The following is a 17,079-nucleotide window of genomic DNA, read 5'->3' as shown; positions in this document are numbered from 1 at the left end:
CATCCTTATGAGATAAATCAGCTAAACATAGTCCTGCACAAAATAAACACAATATTACAACTTAGATTTGCACAAAACAAAAGGCTGCGAATGCACATGCAAACTTGCAGTAATGATGAAGGTGTAACTCCAGCTGTAAAATGGTTCCAAATAGAACTCGGGCACGCTCGCATCATTTTTCCTCCCGTTTCCTCACGCACGCGCATGACCCTGCTTAATCGATGATCGATAAGTCTTATCGATCAAATGTTTTATCGACAATTAATCGATCATCGATTAATCGTTGACATCCCTAATATATATATATATATATATATATATATATATATATATATATATATATACACGACAGACCTTTGCCAATTTAGCAAACATTCCATGTCATACATTTTAATGGAATACACCATGTCTGAAAGAATTTGATCACTGACTGAATCATTTGGTATGTGGTGACTCACACAATGAAAGAATGTTGTGAAGAGTTTCGCTGAGAATCAACTCATCAGTTTAGATCAACAAGCTATGTGCATTTAGTCATTGTGCAAATTGTACTAACTCGTTTGCACATATGCCAAAACAAACACAATTTGCTTAAATCAATACAAATTCTAATCTGATGTGAACAAGAAACGAATTGTTCAGGGGGAAAAAGTCTAATTTGCAATTGAGCCAAAGCGATTGAGAAAAGCTATAACTAAAGGTTCTCTAGTGGTAATGTAGACGTAGCTCATGTGCACTCATCTCATAAATGCGAGTATTCTGATGTGATTTGAAGGCAGCATATCTTCAGCCCCTCTTTGTGAAATTGTGGCTCTGATAAGCCTTTACACAGTCAAGAAGGTGTTGTCTCAGTTACTCTGAAAGATTAGAGTTGAACTAGAGCGCTGTTCTAGACCATTAGCTTATTGGAGGCCCGTAGCCTTATTGTTCATTGATTGTGAGGCTGCACACAAAAGCCTGCACTTAGTTTCATCTAATTTCTCGAAACCCAAAAGAAAAAAAGGAAATTTCGAAGGAAACGCACTTATAGAACTCGCCCCTTGACATATTGTGTCTGCCGTCAATCCGTTGCATTCTCACAACGTAGCGCTGAAGCATCTCTCATTGATTGTCCTGAGGAAGACCTTTGTATTGAGGAACACAGGGGAGAGATATGCTTCCGTCCTGACAACAGAGGATGAAATTACATTTGTGTCTCCAAAGACTCTTTCAGTTTGGAAGAACAAAGACTATTCATAATGATAGTCAGTGAGCATGGCAGTGCAATGATCGACTCCGGTGTTGAGGGTTTTGATGTAGTACAATTCGAAAGGCTTTAAAAGTGCATGTCTCTCTCTCTCTCTCTCTCTCTCTCTCTCTCTCTCTCTCTCTCTCTCTCTCTCTCTCTCTCTCTCTCTCTCTCTCTCTCTCTCTCTCTCTCTCTCTCTCTCTCTCGCTCTCTCGCTCTCTCGCTCTCTCGCTCTCTCGCTCTCTCGCTCTCTCGCTCTCTCTCTCTCTCTCTCTGTGCTCGTCTCTTTTTTCTTCTCTCAGTAATGGATCTTCATCAAGTATCGTTGGATTTGCTGTTTTGATTTCATATCTGGATCAAAAGTTATATTTTTGTTGATATTACTTTTTTAAAATAGCCTCTGTATGTTTTGCAAAGCCATGTCCTGATACTGGAAAGGAATCAAGATTGTATTACAGATGTCAAAAACTAGCTTGTTCTCATCTGATGTCTGTCATATCTGCCAATGACCTCTTATTTTTATTTTGAATACTTTGACAAAAATAGGTCACAGAAACAAAAATGAATTGCGGTTGTGTTTTTGTGCAACTAAGTTTGTTTTTACCCTTGCTTATTAGCAGACCCATATGAATCTGTATGTAGAACTCACGTTTCCACACAATCAAAGTATTTGTAGTGCTCTACACATTTCTTTATTAAATATTACAATCCTTAAATATTTACTGTGAAAAAAACACAGATTAAACTCCTCACAGCACATGCAGTGATGGAGCGCGTAGCATTTTAAACAGAACCGCTTGTGTAGTCAGCTCACGTGATCAGCGTGCTCTGCTTGACTCATATATATATTCTAATGTCTGTGAGAAGTAGCCTGTATGCTGAGTTTAGGTTTATTTATGAGACCGCTCCATTTCATGTGCAACGCAAATAATCGCTCCGTCACGGTTTGTCTGCTATATTATTTATTAAAGCTTATTTATTAAATTCAGGCAAATGTTGAAACATTTATTACAATTAAGATACAATTTATACAAAGCTTTCTACAAAACAAAACTTAATGAAGTGGTCAAAATAATTTCTGACCCGATGTCTTTGACATATATTGCACATCTGTGCACGTTTCATAACCAATATAGCCTAGATGAAATTTAAAAATAACATTATTATATTTAAACATAACTATAAAACAAAATACATTGTTTGGCTAAAAAGGTTAGTCTTCTCCTCCTTTCCGGTCGGCGGCGATAAAATGTTTGCACAACGAGGACGTTCATTTGGTGAATTTGCCCTCGAGTAGGGTTGTGCCGATGGACGATATCATTGTCCATCGTGATGGCTGACCACCCTCGCCCCCGCCCCCGCCCTGCTGCGAGTCAACACCAGAGTAAGCTATGTGAGCGGAGTGGAGCGGCAGCAATTTCCCAAATTTCCTACAAATAAACTATGAATTCATTGCCATACTAAGGATACACGCATACACACGCAAAACATTTATTTGAAATATTTAATTGATTGCTATGGGAGCAAAAACATGTTCTGAATTATTTTGACTGATAAACTAAGTACCAATACAAAATCATGACATAGTAATGTACCTAGAATGTAAATAATAAAGAATAAAAAAGAAAACCCAGCAATATATAGAACAGGTGCACAAAATAAATAGATTATATACAAGGTATGCATATATCTTATATACTTACATAAGCACTTATAGCTTCAGTTATATCCTACTAGTATATGAAACATATGATTTGTAAGACATTAAAGACTATTTTAACACAATTTAAACAGCAAAAATCAAAACGTGATTTTGCAAGAATTGTAATCAGGCTCTGAACAGATTAACTATTAAAATTTCTTTCAGCCAATAGAATCGCTCTGGGGGTCCTTGCGGACACAATTTCATAGCGGACAGGATTTGTCATGACACCGTCACTTGGCTGCGAGACGAGACCGGTGTGTCACTCAGCTGGTACTCATTGCCACTCGTCACCGGCCCGCTCTCGCGGTCCCTCGACCCGCTGCTTGCCACACCACAATCAGTATTAAAGAATGATCTTAACTGTTAAATAACAGATATAAGATTACAATAATATCTCATTTGTCTTATTTTGATGAAACAAAAAACAGATGAAAAATTAACTTAAGAAACAAGAAACTTTTGCTATTATGGAGTAAGACTGTTGTACTCTGTTATCATTAACACATTTTATTAGATTGAAATCAGTTCAGCTGAATTTCACTTCAGAATCAGTACAGGTAGTGCGAAAGATACACAGCTTATGAGATACAAGATCTAGACCTAAAAGGGTTTGTAACATTGCCTAGACGAGCCCCATTATTTTACAAACCCTTTTAGGTCTGGGAGATATCGATTCATCAATTTCTCAATTTGAATCAGTTCTCATTTCGATATTTATTCTTAAATGCTAAGAAATTATATTTTAGTGTAGGCTTATTTCAGATGATGAATGAACAGAACATTGTAGCGTACCTCCCATCCAATAAATAATCTTTGTGCTTTGTTAATTTGTTTGTTAAATTATATTAATATTCTTCAATAATAAATACAAATCATACAATAAGTTAATTGCAAACATTTACAACACCCTATATCTGATTTTAGCAGTTCTTCAGTATTTTACTCATACCAGATATAGGTTCAACGATACACTAGACATACCAGTGAAAATAAGAAACAATTGAGATTTGTAAGATGAGAAATCATGTTCATTTTATAAAATCTAAATAAAACTGACTGAACACCTCAATTTTGCAATAAATCAAGGTTGACACAACAGCCTCTTAAACGTCTACAAACTCTCAAGTTTCAGTTAAGATCAAGTGCACAAAAATGCCATCTTCAATAAATCAATATACTTCAAAAATGTCTGGTCAATATAGCAGATAAATTAAATAATGTTAAGTAAAATGAAGTAGTCAAAGACTTCTTGCACTGGATGTGCTGTTTCAGCCTCATCACCAGCTGCAGTCATGAACTCATCTCATAAATCAAACACCTGCGATTCATCAACTGCCTGCTAATGCACTTGACGACATGTTTGGGTGAGTAAAGGCAAAACACACAAGAAGTACCTTCTATTTCCTTAGATGGCGATTTTATAGCAGAAATAAACTGCTGCAGAAACAGCAAAATTACACATGTAACATTTAATTGTTTAAAGATTTAATCAAGTAAAGAGTAAAAGTTGTTAAAGGGTTAGTTCACCCAAAAATGAAATTGATGTCATTAATGACTCACCCTAATGTCGTTCCACACCCGTAAGACCTCAGTTCATCTTCAGAACACAGTTTAAGATATTTTGTGAGAGCGTATCCAAGTGTATGCACACTATACTGTACATGTCCAGAAAGGGAATAAAAACATCTTCAAAGTAGTCCATACGTGACATCAGTTAGTTAGTTAGAATCTCTTGAAGCATTGAAATACATTTTGGTCCAAAAATAACAAAAACTACGACTTTATTCAGCATTGTCTTCTCTTCTGCGTTTGTTTTCAAACCTCAAAGATTCAAATGGTCATGAATCAGTGTATTGATTCATGATTCGGATTGCGTGTCAAACTGCTGAAATCACGTGACATTGGCAATCCGAATCATGAATCAATATGCAGATTCATGACCGTTTGAATCTTTATTTGAGGTTTGAAAACAAACGCGGAAGAGAAGACAATGCTGAATAAAGTCGTAGTTTTTGTTATTTTTGTTAAAGTAGCCTAAAACATACTTAAGTACTATAACTAATTACATTTACTCAAATACTGTGCACCACTCACCATATTCGTATTTGTTCAAAGTAGTGCTGCAACGACGCGTCGACGTCATCGATGATGTCGACTACGGAAATACGTCGACGTTCGTGAAATGCGTCGACGCGTCGTGTCAGACGTTCATCTCGCTTAATGTTGGCTTCTGCTCCTGGTTCTATCACAAAAAACTAGACCGCGAATATCAAAAGTATGGGAATACTTTAAACAGAGGCCAAAAAGTGTTTCCCACACATAGACTAATTTGTGGCGGACTGCCACATAATCAATAACGGCCGCCACATTCGTCATTCATTCATTTTTACGCTATTTAAAAGACGCACGCATATTCGTTTAGCTGCATTTCCTTTCTCCGCCCTTTTGCGCGTCTCTTACTCACTCACTCACACGCGTTGCATTCGACCGTAAAACAAGTTTTATTGCATTTTGCCGCATTTAGTGTGACATAGCTTTTAAAACCAGAGCAGTTGAATAACAGCGTTGCGACACGCCTTCATCACGCGGCAGCATGCGGTCACAGCGCTCATATAATTCTAAACAAACCAGCGCGGTGTCAATCAATACAGACCAGTGTTTCCCAACCGGGATCCCGAGCAAAAGTTGCGGGGACGCACTTACACTTCGGTTCATCTCGCATCTGATGATGCATCTTTAATATGGGTTGTAACTTGAAAATAATGCTGTATGTATGTTTCTGTTGATGGATACACGTGCTGACTCCTCAGGTATGCACTATAACAACAGCGATAATAAAAGAAAAACGTGGGCAAAACGGTCTTTCTTTGTAAACTTTATAAAACGCATGCGAGTGCTGCTGTACGTCCGAATATGAGCAGTCATTTTCACCGTCATCACCCGTGTGTAACCAGAAGACGCGAATGAGAAGATCTGTCTCTGTGCACTCGTCCCAAAGCGCGCAAATATTGAGTTATCTTTCAAATCCTGTGCTTAAACGGACAAACTCACAAAAAGTATGTCAAACTGTCATAGCCTACTCTATGCCTTAAGTGAACTTAATACAGAAAATACGACGACTATCCGTGGGTCTTAAAGGGGCAGTAGCCTTCACTGCTGTCTGTTTAATGTCAAACAAAAGATAAAGACATCACTCACTGCTCTGACTGAATAGCTTTTGTAAGTTTAATAAGGATTCTTTTTTCATTTTAAACAGTTAAATGTGTGGTTATTTTACATTTGATTACTTCATTCCATTTCTCTACCTAAAAACTAATGTTAGACCTACCTGAAAAGCATTGTTTATTTTATTCTCATCTTTGCTCAATAGTATTTATTTGTGCTGCTGCTTCTATTTAAGTTATCTGTTCTTATTTTCTTTATTTTCATTTGCCAGTAGTCCTTTTTCCCCTGAACATAGCAAATACCGAACTGTACTGAAATGTGAACCTAAAACCGCGATACAAAGCGAACTGTGAGCAGTCTGTACTGTTACACCTCTAGCATAACTTATGTGAGGGGGTGCCACAGAATTTTGACAAATTTCAAAAAAATTAATCGTTAGATTAGTCGACTAATCGAAAAAATAATCGTTAGATTAGTCGACAGAAAAAATAATCGTTAGTTGCAGCTCTAGTTCGAATGTCTTATTTACTTGAATTTCACATGTTCAAGGCTTTACATTTATTAAATACAGAATATTTTACATTATATTCCAACTGTTTAAATTTTTTTTTGCTATTTGTAACAACATGAAGGAAATAAAATGTAAAAATTAAAAGGTTAAAAGTAGTCTATTTGCTCTCACTATTTTAGTTCATGCGGTATGAACTAACAGCAAAGTAGTTTGTATTTTTCATTAACATGATAATTAAATAAAATATTGCTCATTGTACGTTATCTTATGCAAGTATGAACAGAAAAGTGACTTTATTTAAAAGCATTTGTTGTTAAATATTATAACCGCTCATATTTAATAGAAATGCAATCTATATAGCGTGACTATTAACTGTATAAGCGCTGCTCCTGCTGCTATGAAACGCTGCAGTTCAAAAGCTGTGTCTCATGTAATCTGTCAAAATGAAGGATTGCCTTCAGGTTGTTCCGTCACTGATAAAAAACTATGGAAAATTTTCAGTTAACATGACCACACACACCACTCAGTCCCATTTAACCACGTGTTGGCAACCACCTTTTTAAAGACACGCATTTTAAAAAAATCACAAGGGGGTTATTACTGAAGTATGTTACACCATAGAATAAAATTTAAAAATATCTTGAGCTTAATCACAGTCCTTATTTCAGGCATTTAACCAAAAACCCATTGACTTGAGGATGATGGAACAGGAGGTTCTAAACTCCTTTACAGGTTTTGGCCTACAAACATGCGTCATCCCTACACCACTCTGATTTTAAAAAATCAATCCTAAATATAATATGGATTTAACAAAGAGCAGCCGTGAAACGTTGTAACACAGTGATTAAATAATAATAATAATAATAAAATACATTTTCTTCTGATAATATAGACATACTAAAGTGATTTTGTACACTTATTTAGGACATTTTCTGATGAGATGGAAGTGCTATTGTCAGAAGTAATGACGTAAAATTAGGCATAATTTTTTCCAATGTCTTAAAAAATCTGTTGATGACCACTGTCATCATTCATTACAGCCTTATCTAAAGAATTACTATTGATTTGCTTGTATTATCTATATTCTTTCAGATGTTACAGACTTTTATCATTGTAAGATTCACTTCAGACTCTCTTTTCTGATTAGTCATAATATAAATACACATACTTTATTCCTTTAGGAGCAAAGCTTATCTCTCCCTTGCATCCAGACCTGTCAAAACAGGTTGCTCTTTGAGTCTTTTCCAGGAAGGAGCTGGTTGACCCCTCAGACATGTTGCAGACTTCAAAGCTGCACTTTGCTGTGGATTGTTATATCTCTCACATGGAGAACACTATCTATCTCCCTGCTCACTTCAAAGGGAAAGGTTATATGTGCAGCAAATGCTTCCTGCCCGCTGTCATTACAGCGGATTTCAGTTTGATGCAACATCCCTAAAGCCAAACTCTCTATTATTTTTATGATGTAAAATGACTCGAGTAATTATGGCTGGGAAATTGACTCAGCCAGCTTCATTGTCTGTTTTGATACCAGAATTAATTAGAATGTTCTTTGAGTAAACTTCAAAGTCTTGGGTTTGCTTTTTGTGACAAATGGTAAATAATTTTTTTCAAAGAGATGAAAATCAAACGGTCACTTGGCATCTGAATCCCCATGTGGTCTAATATGAAATGCACCATATTTAAAAGGAAACCTATTATATGACTTATGACTCATGCATCTTAAATTGTGCGACATTATGCAACTCATGAATGTGAGAAAAGCACCAGCGATTGAGGTGAACGTAATCTGTCTTTTTATGTCGGCAGGTGAGCATGCTGTAATACATGAAGATGCGCCTGAGGTCGTGGCTCTTTAAGTTGTTGGGAATAGGCATTGGCGTTCTTCTGCTCACCGCTGCCAGCTATTCACAAGATTCTGAAGGTAAGTTCCTCCCCAGGAAGCTTCCTAAATATCTTGCATCTCCATTCCTGCTTTGGAGCAATTGAATTGAGATGATGATATATGTGTTTTCCATTACTCATAAGTTCTGCTTCATAAGCTGTGAGCTGCCCACCTAGACAGACACACTCCTGATGTTCTGAAAGCTAGGCAGCATGATTATGCTGCATACGATGGCATACAATGTGAGAGAAATGCTGATCATTAATGTGAATAATTACTGAAAAGTAGCAGTAATATTTGTTTAATTTCAGAGAGGCTAGTTTTCGGGGGGAGGGGGGTGGAGTAACTTTACACTGTTAAAGACTTGGATTCTCATGCTAAACATGGCCAAAATAAAAAAACAGTTGGACGTATTATGGAGTATTCGAACAAGTCAGAAAGTTGTTCCGAGTATGCCGCTGTACGACAACATAAAGGGTGGAATTGCTTGTTTGGGCACTTCTCCCGGATGAGCACGTGTGCACCAGAGCGGAAGCAATCAACGAGCTTCGTTCGGGTTACAGAAGCTGTTGACAGGGCTCTCATTTTGTTTTTAGACCACCAAATCAACAATGTCACTAAAGAAGTGTGTTCTTGGCTGTGAGGGAAATAGAACCTTGTTCAGCTTCCCAAATATCTCAGCATTAAGGAAACAGTGGATGGAGTTTAAATGCAAGTAGAGATAGACTGGAGGCTATGAGTGAAACTGCATTAAATCTGTTTTGTTGGAAATCAGTGCATAAATGCATATAATGTCAACAACACGAACGTATATTCAATAGAAAATTATCCAGGGATAATGCCATGATGTGTGTGTGTGCTTGAAGCTCCATCCACTGCACGCCTGCACGAGCTCAGCTGTTTTCGAAAAGAGTCTATGCAGCGTATCGGTCTTTATTAAATATGATAAACTAAAGATTACTGGGAGATAATACTACTCTATAGGTACTCAAGATTATCATGAGACTGGCAGAAACTGTGCATGTTATGTACCCTTCAACTAAAAGGCCTGATTTGTTTTAAATTACGTCACACCAGTTTGCCCTTTGGTTTCGCTTAAAGTATATCAGGGCATTTAAAGTAAATTGTTATATTAGCAGAACTAATAGTAAAATTCTAGCATCAACAGTGTAGTTCTGGGGTTCAATTTGAGCAGTATACAGTAATGTAGCACACTAGATTTTATAACAGAACCCTAACGTTTACAGATAAAATTAAAAGATTACACACCAGAGGTGGACAAAGTACACAGCTCTATTACTTGAGTAAAAGTAAAAGTACTACTGGTCAAATATTACTCCGTTACAAGTGAAAGTTGTAAAAACAGATTTTTACTCAAGTAAAAGTACAGAAAAGTACTTAAGTATCAAAGTAAATTTCCTTTTTTATGCCAATGCATTATTTTATTATTGTTGTATAAATGCACACTGTCATCATGGTTTAAGTCATTCAATGATGCTCCATCTGACGTACTAGCATTTGACTAACTAATTTAAATACTTGTATATAAGTTACGAAGCTCTTTACAAAGCTGCTGTCACTTTAAGGCCGAATGCACGGATCCAATACACTGAAATACATCTGATATTCTCCCAACTTTACTCTTCTCTTTCTCCCAGATGTTTATGTTTTTAATATTTTATAAGACATGCACCAAGTGTATGCCAACTATACTAATCTTGATTTTTTTTTAAACTGAAACATACTTTCAAAGTATGGCACTGGGTGCACACACTTGTGCCTAAGAACCGTCGTCTTCCATTTTGCTATGAACTGGTGGATCAGTGTTCAAAAAAAGGGGGGAAAATGTATATGACCCTATCAGAGAGATTCCCGACAGACTGTCAACAAAAAACCTTTTAAAGATGAAAAAAAATCATCCTCTGACTTTCAGAGTTGCTACAGAAACGACTTTCGACCTTGATAGAAATGCAGAGGGGTAAAAATTACGATATTTGTCTTTCAGATGTAGTGAAGTAAAAGTCATAAGTTTCCAGAAAAAATAATACTCCAGTAAAGTACAGATACTCAAAAAGTGTACTTAAGTACAGTACTCGAAGTAAATGTACTTTGTGACTGTCCACCTCTGTTACACACACACACACACACACACACACACACACACACACACACACACACACACACACACACACACACACACTCACACACACACACACATTCAGTGACAGAAAAAAAGATGGTCTCCGAAAGGTGCGTTTGCTGGTCAGTTTGTGTGTAAATGTATGTTGTTGTTTTTTTAACCAATTTTTTGCACTTCTGATGTCATTTCTAGCGAGAAATTACTAATGTAGCTATAGATCATTAAACTGTTACACCACCTCAGAAGTCTGTCCGAAATTAGTTTCGTGAGGTGCCTTCGTGCACAAAACGATGCCTTACGCTGCCTTAAGTCATTGTCTGATAAGGCAGCGAGGCAACAAGTCAGCTGCCTAGGTTTTCGGACGCAGCCATGGTAAAGACGATCTGCTGAAGTTTAAATGGAGCATCTGAATAGGGAAGAAAGATGACTTTGAATGTGACATGGTTGTTGGTGCCAGACAGGCTGGTATTTCAGAAACTGCTGATCTACTGGGATTTTCACACACAACCATCTCTAGGGATTACACAGAATGGTCAGAAAATAGAAAATATCCAGTGAGTGGCAGTTTTGTGGGTGAAAATGCCTTGTTGATGCCAGAGGTCAGAGGAGAATTGCCAGACTGGTTCAAGCTGATAGAAAGTAGCAACAGTAACTCATATAAACACTCGTTGCAACCAAGGTCTTCAGAAGAGCATCTCTGAACGCGCAACATATCGAACCTTGAAGCTGATGAGCTACAGCAGCAGAAGACACACCGGTGCCACTCCTGTCAGCTAAGAACGGGAAACTGAGGTTACAAAATTGAATGATAGAAGATTGGAAAAAACGTTGCCTGGTCTGATTGGTCTCATTTTCTGCTGTGACATTCAGATGGTAGGGTCAGAATTTGGCATAAACAACATGAATGCATGAATCCATTCTGCATTGTATTAGGCTGGTACTGTAACGGTGTGGGATATTTTCTTGGAACGCTTTGGGCCCCTAAGTACCAATTGAGCGTCATTTAAAAGCCACACCCTTCCAGAGTATTGTTGCTGACCCATTCCATCCACTTATGATCAGGGCGTACCCATCTTCTGATGGCTACTTCCAGCAGGATAACTTCGACTTCGTTATACTCAAACGGCCTTCACAGTCACCAGATGTCAATCTAATAGAGCAGCGGTTCCCAAACTTTTTTTTACCCTTCTATGTCCCGAACGGGTTCGCACCCCCCCCCCCAATACCCTTCAAAAAAACAAAAAAAAAACAGCTTTGTTTTATCGCCATATAAAGACTCCTGTTTAATCATGGGCAAATAACCAAAACACGAATGACAATAACAGCATCAAAAAAGATTTAATATAATGCAACAAAGCTACGCGCAAGCTTCCACTTTTAAGAGGATGTGACAGACACAGGCTGTTACAGAAAGCACGTTTATTTCCAGCCGCATAAAAGAAACATTGCAGAAACAGGCCGCTAGGTCAATTCAATGACTGTGGAGCTAGCATCATCATCATCATAACACAACGGTTATGGAAATTAGAACGACAGTACATTAAATTAAATTTCAATGAAGTTACAAATGATCCACAGCATTAAAGAGAATACGGTCCGATATAGATAAAATAAATAAACACAAGGATCAATCTGAAACTTTTCAAGTGCAACATCAAACATAAAATGTTTCACTATTCTCTCCGTCTCTTTTGCCTCCAAATCCTCACTCTCTCTTGCTCCCTCTCCTCCTTTGTCACTAACTGTCCCACTTGACAGTAGGGGTGTGACGGTTAGTATATAACCGTGAGACTGACGGTTATAGTTAAACACCGTCATTAGCACTCTATAACCGGCATTTTTTACAAACATAAATCAATAAACTGTATCAGCTGACGAGGGAAGCGGAGGCGGAGTTAGTGGTGCTTCGGGGGCTTCTACTGCTGGAGATGATTCGGGAGAGGTCTGTGCAACACCCCCTAGCAAGAAGATAAATCTTGGATATCATCATCTCCTTAATAAACGGAGGTCTGAAATCTCTGCCCCTTTACCGATCAGAGCGCGCTGCTGACACAGAGTTAACCTGCTATCTCCAAGAACAACCAATTGACTCTATGGCTTATCCACTAGCATGGTGGAGAGACAATGAAATGCGCTATCCGCTCTTAGCAAAATTGGCACGTAAATGACGTACACAGCGCGCACCGCGCTCACATGCACTAAGCTATAATGTTGACAAGAGAAGGATAAACTTAATATTTCGTAAGAAGTTATGAAGATAATGTTGGCATAATGATACTGTCCCTAAACCTACACATGTAAGCAAACAATCAACTAATTCAACTGCGCCTGACAATAGAATTAATTTTTTCTGAGATGATTATTACACTTTACAACAAATAAATAGCTTTTATAAAACAGTGTGTGTGTGTATATATATATATATATATATATATATATATATATATATATATATATATATATATATATACATATATACATATATACATATATACATACATACATACATACATACATACATACATACATACATACATACATACATACGCACATACGCACATACGCACACGCACACATGCACGTTTGGAATGAATGAAACGAGTTGGCACGCATAGAGATGTGGAAATTAACCCACCGGTTAATCAACGTGTGACAATACCGGTATCACCGACTGGGCTTTTAAATCACTAATTCTATCTAACCGAAAGGAACATATGCACACGGCTGCTCCGGTATTAATAATGGAGCAGACCAAAGCGAGTACTTTCAATGAATTCCTATGAAAGTTAAGCTTCCAAATGCATGAACTGAAACTGCACCAGTGCGCGCACACCGTGAATGACAGCTCGTCAGTAAATGACCTCTTTGAGGCCTAGCAGATTTTAGTTTCGGTTTAGAATTAGCGCCGATTCGGGGCAGGTTTCTTGAACTGTGGGTTCATTAGCCTATTATTCTTAATGAAAAATGCAACAACACAATGACAAACTCACTTAGGCACTTTTACATTTCACTTTGAAACTAAATCTTCCGCGATCTTGTCTTTTTTTTATTGTATGGAAAATCCCACTAAAAAAAAAACAGACCGCCATTACATTTTTCCTCTCGCGCACCCCCCTGGTGGCAGCTCGCGTACCCCTGGGGGTGCACGCACCACACTTTAGGAATCCCTGTAATAGAGCATCTTTTGGATGTGGTGGAACGGGAGATTCACATCATGGATGTGCAGACGACAAATCTGGAGCAAAGTCTGCGTGACGCTGTCATTTCAATATAGACCAAAATCTCTGAGCAATGTTAACGACACCTTTTTGAATCTATGCTATGAATAATTAAAGCAGTTTTAAAGGCAAAAGGAGGTCCAACCCAGTACTAACAAGGTGTACTTAATAAAGTGGCCAGTGACTGTATAATATATATGTGCTGCTTTTAGATTTATAATACAAAATAAATAATTAAATAATTATTATTATTTTTATTTTTTTGGTATTTCAAGATTGAAAGTCTCGGACAAATGTTCAATGGAAAAATCGATCCACAAAAGGCACTTGAAAAGGTGCAAGATGATGAAAGCATGACATACTTTCCATTTTAATGTGACCTTCATATGGCAAAATAAGTATTATGTCTAGTTTATGCATAGATGTCTTAGTTCCAAGTATTTTGCTGATGTAGCACACTGATATGAAATCAGAGAAATTCTTTATATTGATCCTTCTCCAATTTCTTTTGGACACACTCTATATGTCATTTTTGGAGACAATTAAAATTGTTTTGTTTTACCTTGAGCATTAAATAAACGGTTTACAAAAAAAAAAAAAAATAATAATAATAATAATTCTCTCAATTTATTCACAGGCCTTCATAACATTCTAAACCTATATGTTTTTCTCTATTACACTAAATACGATTTTTTGACATTTTTACTATATTCTCTATTTAACAGTCGTTTATAGGTACCATAGTTATTAAGACCCCAAAATTACAAAGACACCATAAGGTAGCATAAAATTAAGTTTTCTGAATCCTGTTTTACCAAAGAATTTTGGTCATTTATTAACAACGTTGCTCCTTGCATTAAAGTGCCCTTATTATGCTATTTTAAAGGCTCCTGATTGTTTTGGAGGTCTCCTACAATAAAAAGGGTTTACATGCATCAAAGGTAAAACAACAACAACAACCCAAAAAGGTAATATTTTCTCATAATATACTGTTACGAACTTTTAAAGGTCTAGGGTCAGGACGTAACATTTAGATGTTAATATTGCTGTAATGGAGCGGGCAGCAGAAAACACCATTCACAGAAGTTGATATGGCAAATTGACTTATTAATAAAGCCGAAGCCACTAATCAGTACGTATGCGCTATATGCATTTAAGGAAATATAAAAAGAAGAAATACAATAAACACAAACTAATGGGGAAAAAGGAATGTGGTGGTGCCAAATTAAAGAAAAAAATAAAATGCTCTGATTGGCCAGATGGCCTAGTCTGTTGTGATTTGTCTACTGTTTACAGCGGTTACCCATTACCATAACTGAACTTAACTGAACTTCAGCTCCGGAGGCTTCCTTAGTCAACAGAGATTGTCCACACTGTAAAAACGGTAACGATAAAACATCGGAAAGAACATATTTCAAGAGCAAGTATTTTGCGAATCCCTCAACTCAGAACTTGAGGGTGGGTCAAGTTGTTCACAGGCATTATGCAAATGTGTTTTCTAGTGATGTAGAACCGTAATGCAGTAGGTTTCGAATCAAAAACGACTCGTTTAGGCGGTTCAGAGTCTTTCTTTTGGGGGACAATTTTAGATTTTAGGGTCCTTTTATGTTTCAGAATGACATTTTACTCTGTGCCCAATATCCATATAGAAATTCTTTGTCCTTACTGATATGATTGGAATAGTCAAACTAGAAGAGGATTTTGCCATATACTGTATTACTTTAACATCAATAAGCCACACATTTAACCTACAGTGAGTCTGTCTGGGTTGAAGACTTAATTTGCATTTGACCTCCAGGTTTAATGAAGATAAAGTATATTCTAGACTGAACATTGATTTATTGGTTCCACCTTTTTCCAGCGTGGAAACTTTTGTAAATGGATTTTTAAAAGAAACTGTAGAGATATGTACATGTTAGCATGGTTTATTGAGTTTGACCTTGATGTTCATGGGCTGCTCCTATATCTTTTCCAACGTTATTGAGTCCAATTTTTCTCTTTCAGCTCTGCATATATTACCTATACAGTTTCAGATGTTGAATCACTCTTAAATTAGCCATAAAGGGGTGATGAATTGAGAAATCAACTTTCCCTTGAGCCTTTGAAATATAAAAGTCCATTGTAAGATAAGAATATCCTACAAGTTTTGGAGCTGAAAACTTTCTTGTTAGTTAAAGAAAAACTGTTATTGACACGAGTCTCAGCAAACGCTCGATCTCAGAATATGTCAACCGTTGACGGCATAGAATGCAGAAACATTGCTTCAACAGACAAATATGTACGCCTACTTCTGTAGCCCTGCCCACCGACTCGTGGTGCTAAACGGATCACGCTACCGAGCAATAAACATGCCGAAGTTGGCAAGATATTGTGCTTTGCCTGGTTGCAGAAAAAGTTTCCTTCAGATTCTAATATTAGGAATGAGTGGTTGAGCTTTATTTTTAATGAAGTTCCAGCTCACGTGGGGAAGACATTGCACGTTTGTTCGCTTTATTTCTCTAGTGGAATTGTTTGTAAACAAGATACAGGTCGAGACTGGATTTGCAGAGATATTGAGATTAAAACAATGCTGTGCCTTCTATATTGAATCCAACAGGAATGGTGCAACACTTATGTAAGTAAATTATGTTTTCTATATGTGATAGTATTCTGGTTCATTGCAATTCGGGATCAGACTTGGACATGTATGGGACAGGGCTTGCAAAGCCCATGGTCCCAGGGCTCTATGTTTTACAGACAGGATCCAAAACGTAAGCCTGTTGGCTGGCTGGTGAATCTTAAATAGTTAAATAACATTCCTTTCTTGACCTGTGTTTTTCACACTCTTGACTTGATATTTGAATATACACTTACCTAAAGGATTATTAGGAACACCATACTAATACTGTTTGACCCTCTATCGCCTTTAGAACTGCCTTAATTCTACGTGCCATTGGTTCAACAAAGTGCTGAAAGCATTTTTTAGAAATGTTGGCCCATATTGATAGGATAGAATCTTGCAGTTGATGGAGATATGTGGGATGCACATCTAGGGCACGAAGCTCCTGTTCCACAACATCCCAAAGATGCTCTATTGGGTTGAGATCTGGTGACTGTGGGGGCCATTTTAGTACAGTGAACTCATTGTCATGTTCAAGAAACCAATTTGAAATGATTCAAGCTTTGTGACATGGTGCATTATCCTGCTGGAAGTAGTCATCAGAGGATGGGTACATGGTGGTCATAAA

General features: G+C 37.3%; 1 protein-coding gene across 4 annotated transcripts in view; it reads left to right on the top strand.

Moving 5' to 3' along the window:
- Positions 1-17,079, top strand: part of pcdh15b (protocadherin-related 15b) — a 321,029-nt gene that overhangs the window by 29,010 nt on the left and 274,940 nt on the right. For all 4 annotated transcript variants that reach the window (XM_067430706.1, XM_067430704.1, XM_067430705.1 and 1 more), the window contains exon 2: positions 8,419-8,533. In XM_067430706.1, the coding sequence (XP_067286807.1) occupies positions 8,437-8,533 (97 nt within the window). In that variant the 5' untranslated portion in view covers positions 8,419-8,436. The remainder of the gene's footprint in view (positions 1-8,418; positions 8,534-17,079) is intronic.

The sequence above is a fragment of the Pseudorasbora parva genome, chromosome 21, assembly GCF_024679245.1.
Source record: "Pseudorasbora parva isolate DD20220531a chromosome 21, ASM2467924v1, whole genome shotgun sequence".
Classification (NCBI taxonomy): Eukaryota; Metazoa; Chordata; class Actinopteri; order Cypriniformes; family Gobionidae; genus Pseudorasbora; species Pseudorasbora parva.
This window is presented reverse-complemented; position numbering and strand designations above follow the sequence as displayed.